Source organism: Eleutherodactylus coqui, chromosome 7 (genome assembly GCF_035609145.1).
Source record: "Eleutherodactylus coqui strain aEleCoq1 chromosome 7, aEleCoq1.hap1, whole genome shotgun sequence".
Taxonomy (NCBI): Eukaryota; Metazoa; Chordata; class Amphibia; order Anura; family Eleutherodactylidae; genus Eleutherodactylus; species Eleutherodactylus coqui.
In genome coordinates this window covers 97,340,748-97,357,255 of record NC_089843.1, presented here as the reverse complement: position 1 = coordinate 97,357,255, position 16,508 = coordinate 97,340,748, and the positions used below count along the sequence as shown (strand labels likewise).

At 40.0% G+C, this 16,508-nt stretch overlaps 1 protein-coding gene across 6 annotated transcripts in view; it reads right to left on the bottom strand.

Annotated features, from left to right (window-relative positions):
• Positions 1-229: 229 nt before the first annotated feature.
• FAT1 (FAT atypical cadherin 1) overlaps positions 230-16,508 on the bottom strand; it is a 235,408-nt gene continuing 219,129 nt past the window's right edge. For 3 of the 6 annotated variants that reach the window (XM_066573420.1, XM_066573418.1, XM_066573421.1), the window contains exons 27-29: positions 7,787-7,846; positions 5,610-5,645; positions 230-1,744 (exon numbers count right to left, since the gene is read on the bottom strand). In XM_066573420.1, the coding sequence (XP_066429517.1) occupies positions 1,113-1,744; positions 5,610-5,645; positions 7,787-7,846 (728 nt within the window). In that variant the 3' untranslated portion in view covers positions 230-1,112. The remainder of the gene's footprint in view (positions 1,745-5,609; positions 5,646-7,786; positions 7,847-16,508) is intronic. The other 3 variants (XM_066573423.1, XM_066573424.1, XM_066573422.1) reach the window with 2 other exon arrangements.

Genomic DNA, 16,508 nt, shown 5'->3' with positions numbered 1-16,508 from the left:
TGACTCCGATTTTTTTCCTTGACTCGAGATTATTTTTATGGCTTTGCAGTTTTCAGCAACAAAGTTTTTGACATGTAGTAAAATCTATAGCAGCCGTTTTCGTTTATGGTGAGGCCAAATGCAAAGAGAGGATTGACAACTAGTGTTGCAATCCTGTCCTGACACCTTGTGGTTATTTCTAAAATGGCAAGTCGTACTCCTGCAGGCTAATGCAATAAACACAAGACCATGATTTTTTAAAATAATTTATTGTCAGTAAGAAAGACTGGCTAATGGTAGTTTTCAGTAAAAACCTTTACAAGACCATTGCATCACAAATATACAGACACCATAAAAACCGTGTCATGGTGATTTTGGTTCTAAACAGGTATGCAGTATGTCCCCATTACACTTTCCAAGAAGGGAAAAAAATCTAAAATACTCTTAGATAAAGATATTTCTTGCCGTTGCTTTGCAGCGTCAAACTTAACTCTCCGTTATATACAGTTGTTACTGCAGATGGACCTGGAAATTCAGAAGTCAAAACCTCAGTGGAATAGAGATACGGTAAAGCCCCGGGTATTGGAACAATATGCTAACCTAGTAGAAAGGGCGAATCTGGAAATAGTTCATGGTTAAAAAGGAAATAAATCCACAAAGTATCTACAAAATCTAATTAATACTATTGAAATCAAAACTGTACATTACATTTACATTTGGAAAAGAAGTTAAAATGATGCTTCACACTTTATAAATAAAGATGTCATGCTACCATGATGCAACGGGATGTTCTCTTAAAAAAGGCCAACAAAAAACCCATAAGAAACCAAAAATAATAACTAAAAATGGAGTGGAAACAGCCTACCCAATACGGTCTATTTGTCTTCATTATTGTATATCCGGGAATGAAATACATTGTACACATTATTATTACTTGGCATGACGCACTGCGGCTATACCATATAGATGTCACCAAATTTTATTTTTTTTTTTAAAAAGCAAAAAAAAAGAAACACTACATAAAAGAAAAAAAAAGAATAAAAAATGAAAATAAAACAATATTACATAATGAATAGCTATAACTTTATGATGAAATGTTGAAGCTGACAAATGTCCAGGCACTTTTTATGGTGTTAAACTTGTGTATGATGTTGGGAATCAAGGGGAGGAATCGTCACATCTTGAAAGTGTCCATCGTCTCCACTCTCATAGTCACTTATCATGGCCTCAGATTCCATTTCGCAGCAGGCAGACACATCAGTGCATGACGCTGCGGAAGTATATCCTGACATGGACATGTTGTCCACCATAGGGACTTGAAAGTCTCTACCGTACCCTAGCATGTAGGAAGCAGCATAAGGCTCTCTGTAACTATTGCCATCTCCACTGGTGGTGCTTTGAGGTTCTGACTTACTCACTGGATATTGGTGATGTGGAAGGTACTTATTCAGGTTGAATCTCTGACTACTTTTTGTTGATGAACCCAAGCTGCCTATAGTAGCCATCTCCTTTGGTGGCTGCATGGAATCGAACTGTTCAGCATACACAGGTGGCAGAGGTGGGAGTTCATCTGACAATGGAAAGTCTTCGGGTGGAGGTGGAAAGTCACTCTCTATGTCATAGCCACCAGGGTAATAATCCGTGTCAATGGCATTTGGGTCCGTGTATTGAGGAGCAGGATCTTCAACAACTTCATAATGAGGGTATTCCTGAATATCTGGCAGTTGGACACTAGGCATCCAGTCTGAAGTATCCCAATGATAACCTGTACGGAAACAAACAGAAAGTATATGAATAAGTGAACGATACATGCAACAGTAGAAAGAAAAACACATAATTTTAGTATACTGTCATGCAAAGCTTGAGTTTGACCAAACAAGCTGACGGGACTATTATGTGCTCTATACTAGTCTATAGCTGCTTATGACATATCATGTATTAAAGGGCCTTTCCCATTAAATCCATAATCTTCCATGGAAATCGGTCGTTGGATTGTTATTTTCTATAAGTACTTTTCTAAAGCTTTTCTGAGCTATGTCTGTTCATTGAAAACATGGTTGAAAACAAATGTGACCACGATACATATTCCCAGAGGGGTTATCATCACCCATCTCTTCTAGACCACTGTTAAATTTACTATATCACCAGGTTTTTTAAGTAATTAAGACCAGACAAACATTTTCCATTTTTATAATCGGCATTTTATTTTCTGATTGTAAATTTTTTTTATTCTATTGCCTATACATAACTTTGGGGATGGCCATCTTTCCTGAGCTGCATTTAATAGCATTTAGAGATATGCTTTACAGCAGCTTCATGGGCCATTCACACAATGGACAAGAGAGGACCCACTGACTTGGATGGGAGACTCTTCTAGGCATGCTCTGTGACCTCTACGGAGGTCCTTTTGCAGGGAGTCATAGTTTATACCTCTTGTGAATGATGGATCCCGTGTTATCTACATGTAGGTGTTGGCCTTTCAGTGTAATCCTGCCTGTGATGTTAGTGAGATGACTGCTGCAAAGCTTTCTCTAGAGATCAGGAAGTTTCTGCCTATTATTAAGCCCCTTTAACACGGACGACTGTCAAGCGCTGAAGTGCTCGACAGTCATCCCAGCGATGATTGCTCTTGTGCTTTTACACTGGGGGATCACTGCTTGGTGAATGGAGGCGCAGCAGGCCGAACATCATTCCCGTTCACCCACCTCCATTCACAGTAAACAGGTAGTCGTTCAAAGAGGAACAACTGCCTTTTTAAACTGAACGATGCAGCAGAACCTCGATGATTTCATTGTCTACATGAAAGATCCGATTTATCGCTGATTGGTCTTTCACTGCAAGCGTTCACACTGCATGATTATTGCGCACATTGCTTGTTAGATCAGACGCATAAAAGGGGCTTGAGGCTCTGCGGTCAGGGTGAAAAATGCAGGATTTTAGAATTTTTATTAAAAGTTGTTTTGTTTTTTTTTAAATCACCAAAAATGCTTTAAAAATATGTTTAAACACAAAAATGTGATTCATATAACATGTCATTTTCTGATGACACGCTCCTTTTAACAAAATCTGCCTAGTTAGACAGCAGTATTGGAATGCAGGAAGCATCACAGCAAACTAATTTTCAGAAATTTGCAAAAGCTGGGTAACACCTCTTAAAAGGGTTCCACAAAATGAATGTATCTAGGATGGGATAAGCTTGTGATCTGACCGCAGGGACCCCCACTGATCATGAAAATTGTGGTCTTGCGCAACCCCAAATGAATGGAGCAGTGGTGTGCTACTGTTCCATTACTTTCAATAAAACTGCCAGAGAAAGCTGAGAAAAATGTTGTAAAAGAGCATAAGGCCGGTTTCACATGAATGGGTTCCTATTGCAGAACCTGCGATCGACGTCTGCACCAACGATGTGCAGCAAATCGCATGCATTGAAAAGCATGTACTTTTGCGTATTCTGCGAGTGGAGAAAAAATCACAGCGGACGGCCTCCATTAAAGGGGTCTTCCGTGGGAAATACTATTGATTACCTATCATCAAGATAGGTCATCAGTAGTTGATCGGCTGTGGTCTGTCACTCTGGACTCCAACCGATCAGCTGAGCAGGTGCATGCTGTCAACACCGCAAATACACAGAGGTTGGGGCTAAAGCAGTGGAAGTCTCCACGCCAACCTCTGTGTAGTGGCCGGCGCTTGTAACTGTAGGCACAGCTAGCGTTGATTTCAATGAGAGCCGTGCCTGCAGTTACAAGCACCGGCCACTACACAGTGGTCGGAGTGGAGACTACCGCTGCTTCTTCTCCGACTTCTGTGTATTTGCAGCGCTGACAGCATGCCTCTGCTCAGCAGATTGGTCGAGGTCCCAAGTAACAGACTTCAGCCAATCGACTATTGATAACCTATCCTGAGGATAGGTCATCAATAGTATTTTCCATGGAAAACCCCTTTAAAGTCAATGTAGGCTGCCTGATCCGAAGCTCATACACAATTAACATTGTGTCTGGCTGCGGGTACCTGCGTCATCGCTAAGTGATGGCACGGGAAATACAGACATTGAAAGAAAAAATCTGTAGTGTGCATTACTGACGGCAAGCCACCGCGGTCATCCGCAATACAGAAATCACAGAAACGCAGGATACAAAATCTATAACCTGCTCTATATATTCAGCTTCCGCAAAACACAACTGAATTAGAAAATTATTCACATAGCCTCTCGCTCGCTTTGTTTCTTTGAATTCAATTATGACTTAAAGGTTTCTTTTTTATTGACTGGCTAGCCCTGGCAGAGCAAAGTCATCTCATATAGTGACATTTCTCAATAAGCAGCATAACATATAACTATTCTTGCTGAATAATATGCAATTGAATGCGCCAATACAGCCATCTTGGGCTATAGGTATTTGAAATGCTGTAAATTAAAAGAATATATCAGTGTCCGTAAGACAGATGGAGGAGTCTAATGTTATGGCTCATCCTCAGTGCTTATGTTGAGACCATCATCAGACATGTCATTTCTTCATTGACTTGTCCTCTGGAGCCTATAGGTGCCCATGCATACACTTTCAATGGCCGTAGACCGAATATTCGTTCCGGTGACAGCTATTTCTCCCCCATACATAAAAACACTTGGTTCAGCTGAGCTTTTTTGTGTTTTACATGGGCACATTAGAGAAAGCTACAGCCAACCACCTTTGCCATACGACTTTTGCTGATCTTTGCCATACGCCTTTAAGGAACAAGTTTTGAAGTTCAACATGTTGGCTCCTTCTTTCCTGCAACACCATCTGCCATGGAAAAGTCTAGAGACTTCATATATATACAGCAATTGGCCGGTCCTATTGAATCGGTGGGTTTGGATGACTGCTGTCGAATGTGTATTGGGGCGATGAAAGGACTAAACGATTGATGACCTTTCTGAGGATAGGTTATCAATAGTATAATACCAGAAAGGCCCTGTGACTGCCTGACAACCCGATTTATAAAGTTGTGTATTGCTAGCAATCAGCCTAGCTCAAATAATTAAGCACCAACCTGACATTGGGCTGAAAATTAAGAAGAAGAAAAGCAGCTCGTCTACAGAGCGGCCATGACATTCTCTATCTCAACCGACATTGATAGTTCCTCTTTCACCCAGATGACCATAATTAGCCTACGTATTGCGCAATACTTTTCTACGCACATAATACACAGTATGCAACAAATACTCCTGTAACATGCATATGTACTGTGTATTTTATGCACCAGACTATGATAATGGTGCATATTCTGCATCAAAATAGCACATGCAATTTTTTTTTCACATGTATAATATGTGGGCTTTTATCACTGTGTATTACATGCTCAAAAAATATGTGTATAATATGTAGGTCAAATACGCTCGTGTAAGTGAGCCGCAAGAATGATCTGTTTCAGTGTTTTGCTACTTCTGTCTGTCAATGCCACACACTACAGTACAATTCTGCAATATATCCAGCACGTCACACACATAAAACACATAATAACACGGCAATGGACTGTGCGGAACAGAACGCCATGTAAACAAATGCTGCAAGTGAAGGTTAAGTAAAAAAGCAAAAACAAACTGCAAAAACAGCTGAATTATTAGTAGGGAGTACACAGCAACATGCAGAAGTCACCTCTTGAATTCCTGACTTCAGGAAGTGCAAAAGACTCTTTGAAGGCAATTGAAAAGAATGGGAAACATATTACATTAGATGTCGGCAGACAAGTATTTGAAATGCACCAAAGTCATTCACAAAAACATCTGAAAAATTTCAGTTCACAGAATAGTTTTCAACCTATGCATTATTTGAAGAATTTACAAAAGTATATAGAAGGGGGCCTATAGCAAGTAACAAGATGGGCACAGATACAGATGTTCACATATTCAGCCAGTCCTATCAGAGACAGCATACACTTGTAAAGACCTCCGACTGCTTCTGTTCCCCCTTGCTTTCTAACACTGTAGTGCTTGTGGTGAAATGGAGCCCAGAGTCATAATGCCATGAGGTGGGAGATGGGATTAACCTGAGTAGGCCCCCACCCATCCATAGTCCACATAGTAGTTAAGAAGACTGCCTATATGGTATGTAGTTCTTTGAAGAAACCCAATGGATTTCACTGTAAGTGAATGGTCTCCGTTGGGTACCAATGGTGTCCATCTTTATAAATGATGCTTATCATGTGATCAGAACCTTATATAGATTCTGATATTTGCAAACTCTCACTTGAACCTTCTCTTTTAATGCTTAGGAATCCAGTAGGAGGTCTTAGTGATTGACAGCCTTCCCTGTATGACTGTGCATATAGAAATAGCCATCAGTCATTCATTAGGGCCGCCCACTGGACTCCTATGATCAGCATGAGCAAAGATGTAAATGAATATAGTACAAGTTATACTGAATATTTACCCACACAATTATATATCCATCTGTTCAACTTCTCCTGCTCTATAACAGGATGCCCACAGATAAGACTGCATGTACATTTTAGAGTTCATTTTTAATTTGGAGTTACTCTTTAGTAATGTTTATCGTATATTTAATATTTTTCTACTCTCAACATATGTGGTAGTCTACTATCTATCATGAGATCTCAACAAAGTTATAACTCAAAGACTCTTAAAAGTGACACTCTGGTTCCAGGCCAAAATTCTATCCCGAGATCAGAGGGGTTGGGGGTATGTTACATGTAGTTGTTCTTCTCTGCCACCCCTCAGATATGCTGGTTTCAGGTCCCATTTTTAACCATCCAAAATGGTTGCAGCAATTTTCTAAGTACCTAATATGTATTGTGCATTGCTCTTTGATTGGTCAGTGCTGATCACATGAGTAGCTCTGAACAATCAAGAGAGAAGATATAGTGCATTAGTAGTCTAAGACTACCAATGCACTTTTGGAATGAGTTTAAAGATTGCACAGGCCATCTTGGATTCCAAAAACAGGACCTGGAATCGGCAGATTGGATGGATGGCAGAGAAAAACGACTGCGGGTTGTTTTGTCCTGAAAATCCGAGGGTCACTTTAATGGGCCCTAATGTTTTTCAATACAAAAAAAAGTTCTTTAAAATGCAGAATATACGCACTAACTCACTTGCAAGCTGTCTTGTATCCTTGCCTTACTGACATGCTACATGGCTGTAGACTATTTTAGACATATGTATTATGCACAAAGGTAAGAACATTAATGCAATCTATGTAGGAAATGTTTTCCATAATGACTGCCTTTTTCACGGCATCCAATATAAGATATACTTTGAAGAACTCAAGAAATGCCAGATGTTTTAGTTGTGAAACTTCCGGATGTTGCTCCTTAGGTGCGCCGCTACTGTGGATTGTATTCCAGTTGGGATGGCAGCTTCAATGTGTTCACTGACAAGCTAAGGATTTGTATCAATTTATTTATTCTACTGTCTACAAGCAAATTAGCTGAGCATCTGTTTCTTGGTCCTCTGAGTATAGTTTTCAGTGATTTAGAGCCATAACTGTTATGCAGTAAATACACAAATGTATGACATATCGTCATCTCCTCCATCATAAAACACCTCTTTACTTATGGCAGATTCAGTGAAAGGGCAGTCATGTGGAAACATCACAAAATATACAGTATCACTCTAATGAAACAACTACAACGGAACTAGGCAGGGAATATATAATACCACATAGGAGGTAAAGGTAATATATACAGTACTGAGCAACAATGTTATCACATTGACAAACAGGCATCCATATAAAGACATGCAAGGTTGTCATATACGACAAATTAGGCAGCCAGAATGTAAAGCACAGCAATAATATCACGTACACATATATACCTTCATTTTCCACCGAGTCAACAACAGCATTGACAAGGTGTATTACTGTCACAATGGAAGCTTGTAAAAGGTAAGAAGAAAAAACACATTAAAACAAGCCTATATAGGTAAGTGTACAAGTATTCCATTTACTATGGTAAATTACATAACCATGCCTAACCCACGACAATGAATGGAGAATTATACAATGAAAATGTGCCAATATAAGTATAAAGTTTGTGAATGCTGTATTTAAACATGACACGTGGTAAGAGATATGCATGTGATAATATAGGGGACACTTAAGAAACGGTTATTTTAAAATACCCCAAGTAGGGAAAATGTATAATTTTCAAGTCCACCCGTGAAGATCTTAAACGGCCACTCCTGTGAACTTTTTTCATTCATCATGTTCCCCAGTATATATAGGTCGGCGAGTATTACTTTGGTCAGTTATTCCTTGTAAGTCACTCACAAACCCACTCACTCATGCACGGACAGACAGGTCGTCATTAGTAGTTTGACTGGTGTGAACCTGAATCTCAAGCAGTTCATCTCAGCCAAGTCCACTAAAACTATATCATCTTCTTCATTCCTCATCATAATAATCGCCTTTAATTTATACAGTGCAAACATTTATGGAGGAGGAAGTGGAGACATATATTGTACTTGGTCAGATTTGAACCTTGGACCCCAGTGCTGGAAGGCAACAACACTAACCACCGGGGAACATTGGGAGGGGGAGAACTTGAGGAAAATAACTTTTATGGCTCTTAATACAGTGTTATACATAAGTTTTAGGGGTATTGGTGAAGTTCTGCTCCGGTTAGGACTAATTCAAACCAAACCAAACTTATTTCTGAAATAAGGCAAACTGTCTGAACCAAACTTTTCAAAAGTTCACTCATCCTTACTCTTGCTACACATTTATAGTTGAGGAGATCACAGTTCAGCATCCTGACTGTATATTTATGGTCTGTAGTTTATTTACTGGAATACATAATGAAATGGCAGTGTCCTCCCTGCAGGCAGAGATGGTACAATCTATAGCTGCTCATGTAATGTTGTGCTGATGCATCATGGGACTGTTAGCAGAGCACAGAGAAATGAGCAGGTAGGTGGGGCCGGAATGGAAAAATCTGCTTTCATCCCAGTGGCCTTTTAAGGTATAAATTATGATGTAACCTACCACTGTAGATATTTATTCACTACTTCACCTGTAAAAGATCAATAACCTTTGCAATAACATTTTGATGCTGTACAGTTTCCATCAGAAGTGGATGCCTATTATTCTGTAGCCCAATACCCAGATAGTGTTCTAATTTCAGCCACCAAGGAGACAGAGATCATAGCCAAACCAAAGTACCTAGATGTTCCATAAATTAGTCATATTAAAAGAACGTCTTTCCTCAAAGTCCTTTTGCTCCCTAAGTACCACATCTGTAGATGTGGTGAAGAATTCCTCTTGCATATATGTAAACTAGCATGCGCAAGCTTTTTGCCCAATAAGTTGCATTGAGAAGGCTGAATGAGTCTTAACTGACAGTTACCCAATTACTCCCACTGCTTTGTTTGTGAGGGCATCTAGTGGATAATGTAACACCCAGAGGCCTGTCTGGTGACACATACATTCCAATCATTGTTCTGGATCAAAAGCTGACCTGGGACAATGAAATTAGCATTTAAGGTTGATTTTCTCTATCTATTTTGCCTGTTTTCTCAAATCCCTGTAGAAGTTCTGGTTTTGTTGGAAATGGGTAATAAAATTGTTTTATTTGTATGATTAGCCTCTGGTTATTCATTGGATTTGATTTGTCATAGGACAATAATGTGGCCAGTAGACATCGCAGAGTAGAATGTCCCACACTAGATTATTATATCATCCATTATTTGCTTTTGATTTTGTCTTGTATGGATAACAGAGTTGGGAACAGAACAGCGTGATTAATGCCAATGTGCCGGTCACTTTACAGGGTATATTTCTTACTGAAGTATGTATAAACAGTAGAAGTAATAATTATCTAACAAACATAATATAATATTACTATTAATTCCAATATAACAATAAGTACAAAGATCATAATCACATCCTAGAAATAACAGAAACTACATGTGACGTATGAATGGAGGAGAGCGAAGTTAAATATTGTAAACCATTGAGGACCATGGATAAGTATAATACTACACAATTAACAGGGCATGCAAATGATATTTCTACAAAGCACAGTCACACAGCAAGAATGGAAACCTAAGAAAAATAATACTGTGATAATCAGTGATATCAACAAGAAACTCCTATGCAGAATAGAAGAGGTTCGCAGTTGAGACAACTACAGTATGTACTTAAACATGTACTGGACAAACTCCCTCCTTTATTGTACCATCCATGCTTATAGTCAGAAGTGGGTTCTAATATAATAATGTAAAAAGACTATTAATTCATTCACTATGTAGCTATTCCCCTAGTGTAAGTGAGCTAATGTTACCTTGGTTAGTTATCCCTTTCTATCTGAAAATCCAGGCCTCCTTCTCCTCAGATGGTCATGTGATCTCAATTCTAACCAGCTCAGACCTACTTGGGGTAATGGATTCATTTTCTAGTCAGATTCTCAGTTTGTGTGATGCTGTTATATGGATTTACCACAGAAACAGCCTACCAGGAGACACGGGTCAAAGTTACTGATGATGATCAAACAGCTCCTGTCACACAGTTATAATAGAGGAGATAACAGCTCATCCTCCTGACTGTATACTTATTGTGCATATTATTTAGAAGACTATAGGAGCTAATGATAATTAAACTGTCTACCCAGCAGGTACAAATGGTATAGAATCAGCTAATGCTGTGGTGATACATCATGGGATAGAAGTGAAACTGAAATTAAAAATCTCAGCCTCAAGATAGTGCCTGATAAGTATCAGACAGGGGGCTGTACTGCATGGAAGTAACTGGAATACACAGAGGAGACCTCCTGATCGTTACAGGCAATCGGGTGAGTGGTGTGGGGGGATAGAAATAGGAATAGAAAACTGTGCTTCTGTTGCTGGAGTGGCCTTTTAAGGAAACTCTACAGCACTGTTTATTCTTAGCACTTTTTGACTTTTCCTTTCTAATAATTCTGAAGGGAAACTGCACATAAAAAAAAAAGAAATCAAAATGTATATGATTAGACAAAGAACATGTGTGGGCGCAGTGCTGGGTGATATGTAATGCATTATGGGGTCAAGCATATGAATGAACATTGATTGAATAATGTGATACACAGTCTGATACTTTACTCAGCTAAATAGTAAAGATTTGAATATTGTATATAAAGGATGCAAATTACACAAAGGCTTATATGGTATATCAGTCACATGGGCTACATAGAATTAACATATAACAGCCCAAATGTGAATGACTCAAATGAATTAGAGAGGGTTTTTCATTTTTGGTTTTTCTTTGTTAGTAATTCTCAATCACTGTATAAATGAAAAGATCTACAACTGTCAAGGAACTGGGGTCTGGGTACTGGAGACAAACATACACTGGCATGGATCAGGAGAAACTGAGGAGTTTAAAGGCTGATTGGGGCGGGAAGTCTGACAGCAGCAGGACCAAATCAGATGCTGGGAGAAGAGCCCCTCCCAGCACCTGCAGAGACAGAGCAAAAGCGCTCGGGAGTTATGGTAACAGTGACACGCGCGGCCGGAACCGGCGGCCAGGGGAGGTCACCAAGACCGGGGTTCCCCTGCGCCACACCCGATCAGCTCAGGTGATAGGACTGGTAGTGCGGGCACGGAGACCCCAAGAGCCGCCGGTCCTGACAACAGCTTTCTAAAATGACCTGTGTTTCGATTTATAACAATTTTGAAAGTATTAGATATTAGTTTGCTGCTTTTGTCTATTAAGACTGCTGTTATATACAGAAGTTACTAAGACATGGATACATGTAAGGGGTGCTGTTCTTTGTAGTGTTGTTCTTCATTATTTTGTATATGCTTTCTTGCCAAGTAGAATGGGTTGTGAGCGATTTGAACTGGAAAAACCTGATTCTGCGAACCAGAAAGGTGAAGTGTGGCTACTCTGCTGGAAAAGGACAGATGTGTTTTTGAGAGTCGCACCTCGTTTTATGGATGTGACATCTTCTGTGTGGATACGAGTCACGAGAACCTTAAGAATCTACTGCTATCTCACTCCCTCTCTGCTCGCTCTGGCCACAACAGCTCATTCGGATATGTGAATCACTATAAAACACTAATATAAGGACTCAGATAAGGACTTGTACCTACCTACCCATTTACAGTCAAGACAGAAGCCTGGGGACAGGAACTGCATTTTTCATTTGTAGTTCATTGTTTATTAAAGTTTACTGTTAATAGCAAAAATGTCTGCTCCAGAACCATTTGTGAGCTTCTCTCGGAGACTCAGGGATGTTGCAGCAAACTGGGCCTATTTCCAGAACCAGTCTGGCCAGAACGGAGTCATGAATCTCTGTTCACGCCCTTACCAAAGTATGATGTCAGAGTGATTTGTTTCTTAATTGTATCAATACTTGTATTCTGTCACTGTATGTCATTCTGATCAATACTGTATTATTAAATATACTATCCTTATTCTATATTCTATACTATCCTGTATTCTTAAAATCCTAAGCATAAATAAGAATACTCATGACAACCCTGAGAATGACGTATTTTCTCAGAAATACATAACAATCATTTTTGGTAAGCAAGTTCCTTAATGATACAATGGCATAAACCCTGGAAAAACAGATGTACATATCTGATATTTTATTGATTTATGTAAAAGATGACGTGGGTCCACCATGATTGCTTACCTTTGGAAGATACCCGCCTTTTAAATTTCTAATTAACTACTTATTGTTAGGGATGAGCGAGTATACTCGCTAAGGCACTACTCGCTTGAGTAATGTGCCTTAGCCGAGTATCTCCCTGCTCGTCCCTAAAGATTCGGAGGCCACTGCAGCTGACAGGTGAGTTGCGGTGGGGAGCAGGGGAGAGCGGGCGGGAGAGAGGGAGAGAGAGATCTCCCCTCCGTTCCTCCCTGCCCTCCCCCGCAGCTCCCCGCCCCGCGGCGGCACCCGAATCTTTCGGGACGAGCAGGGAGCTACTCGGCTAAGGCACATTACTCGAGCAAGTAGTGCCTTAGCGAGTATACTCGCTCATCCCTACTTATTGTTTATTCCTGACCTTTTGATCACAATGCCAATTAAACCTTGCACATGTGCGCAAATGCAGTATGTCATTTACTGATAATTGTCTAATCCATCCTGCTCCCAAAGCAAGAATGACCCATTGCCCCAGATGCCTCCATACCAGTTCCTCTGCCTGAAGGCGAAGACCCCAAGCCTGAACTCTATGCTCACATTCAATCATATCCAGCATTGGCAAAGACCTGTGAGTGAAATACATGAGCAGCTGAGGAAATCTTTCTTCTCCTTTGCAACAATATATCAGTTACAGAGTTCACACTGTTTAGATCACAGAGCATTGCCTAGATTGGATGCAGTTGTATCGATGTCTCAGCTGAGATCAGGACTAGATATGTAGAAATTACCGTCTCTGCATGGAAGTTTTATTCACTGACAGCAAACTAATATCTTGAAAATGCTGACGTTTTGGAAGACAAAGGGTATTAGTTGTAGAACTTTTCATTTATATAGTATTTAAGCTTTATTTATAGAAAATCAGAAAATGCATCTCATGAGTTACCGTATATTTCAGCGCATACACCAGGTATACAAAAAAAAAAAAAGTAATCACCTCCCCCGACGTTCTACATTGTTTTCTGGATGCGGGGCTTGAAATCCCCGCCTCCAGAAAGCTAATGCTGTGATTGGCTAACTCACGCGCCGTCAGCCAATCACAGCCATTCAATGACAGGGGGGAAGTTGTGTACTTTTTTTTTTTTTTTTACACCGTATTCCAGGCATATAATGCGACAGTTGGGGGGTCATCTTATATGCCCCATCGCCTTATACGCCAGAATATACGGTAAGTAAGAAAAACAAAAAGGTTAGTTTTTTTCCTGCTGAATGACAGACAAGAAACCCTATAGCATGGGCAAATTTGACTAAAATTATTATTACATAAAATGTGGCTAAAGCTCTATTGCGTTACGTAAACTTCCTTAAAGGGAGAGGGCGAGTATAAAAAATACATCACGTCCCATAAGAGCACCATAACTTAGTTTAGGGGGCTGTGGGAATGTGACAGGTACCCTTTAAACCTGGATATTAAATGTAGAAATCCTTGTTCCATATATGTGCTAGGATACAGGATAAGCCCAGCCATATAGTAACTTAGTAGCACTGCTGAAGAATACAGTAAAGTACACACAGAACTATAATTTAGTAACAGTAGTGTTCAGGCCGGTTAAACGTCCACCCATCAATTTAGGATCCTTTCTTTGCCACGTAATTGCAGGGACTAGAATCTAATACTTTCAAGCTGCTTTAAAAACAGAATCAAAGCACTAAGTACATCACATTAAACCATTCAACCACCACATTCATTCACATTGCAACACATATTGAGATATGGATGTTTCAATAAAAAAAAATGTTCTCTCAGTTTTAAAGCCAATATAATGTGTCTAAAGCACATTTGTTTGGTATAGATTAATATGTATGGAAATGAGGTACATGCTGTCACAAATTATCAGTCTAAGGGCTCACACCCACTGGCGTTTTTTTCTCCACTGCACTGCGAGAGTAAAGGAAATGTCTCGCAGCGCAGTGCGAGAAAAAAAATGGCATCACACCGGGATATCGCCAGCCTTTTCAATGGGGCCAGCAGCAGCGCTAGCCCCATTGAAAAGAGATGGAGAATGCCGCGGACTTCTGCCACAGCTGTGACAGCTGTAGCAGGAGTTTCCTTCATCCCCGCGGGGACCGCGGGGATGAAGGAATCCTCAGCCACAGCTGTCACAACTGTGGCAGAAGTCCGCGGCATGCTATCCCATTGCTTTCAATATTTAATCCCTTCCCCGATAATCATCAATAAGTGGTAAAAAAAAATAAAAATATTCACCTCTCCGCCGCTCAGACGCGTCCTCCGGCTGGCTCCCCTGCACTGCTGTTAAGCTCTTTCAGCAGGCGGGGATTTAAAAATGAATAAATAGCTAAGGGCTATCTGTCATTGGCTGAGCGCTCAACCAATAGCTAAGCACTAGCTGCTATTGGCTGAGCCCTCAGCCAATCAGCACAGCCCTTTCAGGAGGCGGGGATTTTTAAATCCCCACCTGCTGAAAGAGCTTAACAGCAGTGCAGGGGAGCCAGCCGGAGGACGCGTCTGAGCGGCGGAGAGGTGAGTAATTTTTTTTAACATTTTTTTTTACCACTTATAGATGATTATTGGGGAAGGGCTTATATTTCAAGCCCTTCCCCGATAATCATACTGCGGGGCTTGCCAGAAAGCAGTGCTTTGAATGGGATCGGCAGCCGATCCCATTGAAAGCAATGGGTTAGCATGCCGCGGTCCCGCGGGGATGAAGGAAACTCCTGCCACAGCTGTGGCAGAAGTCCGCGGCATTCTCTCTATGTTTCTTTCTTGCGTGGCATTCTCCCTATGCGCAAGAAAGAAATTATTGCCAGTGGGTGTCCCCCCTCACCAAAAGGATACAGGGATCCTTCTTGTACAGAATGCAAAAAGGTTAGGACTCTAAAATCAAATCAAGATATGTGTAATATACATTTTATATATATATATATATATATATATATATATAGTGAGGAAAACAGTCTGGATGCACCAATTCGACTGGTGTGATGATGAGTAAATTGACTCCCTACGTTTGAAAGTATTAACTGTGAGGGAGACATTTTCATCGGCCATTTTGAACTCTCCCGTATTGAATTCAGCTCAAGTTTTTCAAATGGGGAGGGGGTCATGTGGTATATTAGGCTTGGCTAGAATTTATACAGAAACTTTGGAAGTGTTCGTTCTGCCTTATCTTTACTTCTTAAAGAGTTAAGCTTTGGGCATATTTCACAAAGTTCTTTACATAATGTGTTTCATGTGTCCACCATTCTGTCGGATAGTTAAACATTTAATCCAGTCTTCCTGAACACGCTGAAAAACTGCTTCCACTCCGACCCAGGTGTATCCCAGCTGCTGCTTCCTGGATAACACCTTTATGATATCATGCCTTAATTTAGTGAGTGTTATAACAAAAGGTAGCCATAGATGTAGAGATCCCCTGCTGATCAGATTCATAAACATCAGCATATTATAATTGGTTGGAACTACTGTCAAATAACATGATACATGCAGATATGTTCTATGGAAATACTGAATCATCATTACAAATGTGATCGTTATAGTTTCAGCCACAAGATCATATGGCCATATTACATCTATGCCCACCTTAAGATATTACCCCTTCATTTAATGATATTTATATTTATAAAGTAAAGTGAGTACTGCATACAATCACAAACACATCACAATACTACACATGGACTCACAATACAAAAACTAAAGAAAAAGTGAGTACTGCATATACGGTTATAATAAACCCAATAATGAAAAGCAATAAAGGAAGCAGCATTGCATTTTTATAGTTTTTCTACTAATCTGACAAGTGTACTCTCATATATCTAGAACAAGTCAGTTTAAGTCAGAGTGATATATAACTCTAGTCTCCCTGTAAATCCACATTAAACATGAGTAAATGATGTAAAAATCTATATTGCTCAGGGTCATGAAATAAATCAGTAATTGAACAATAGGGAGAACT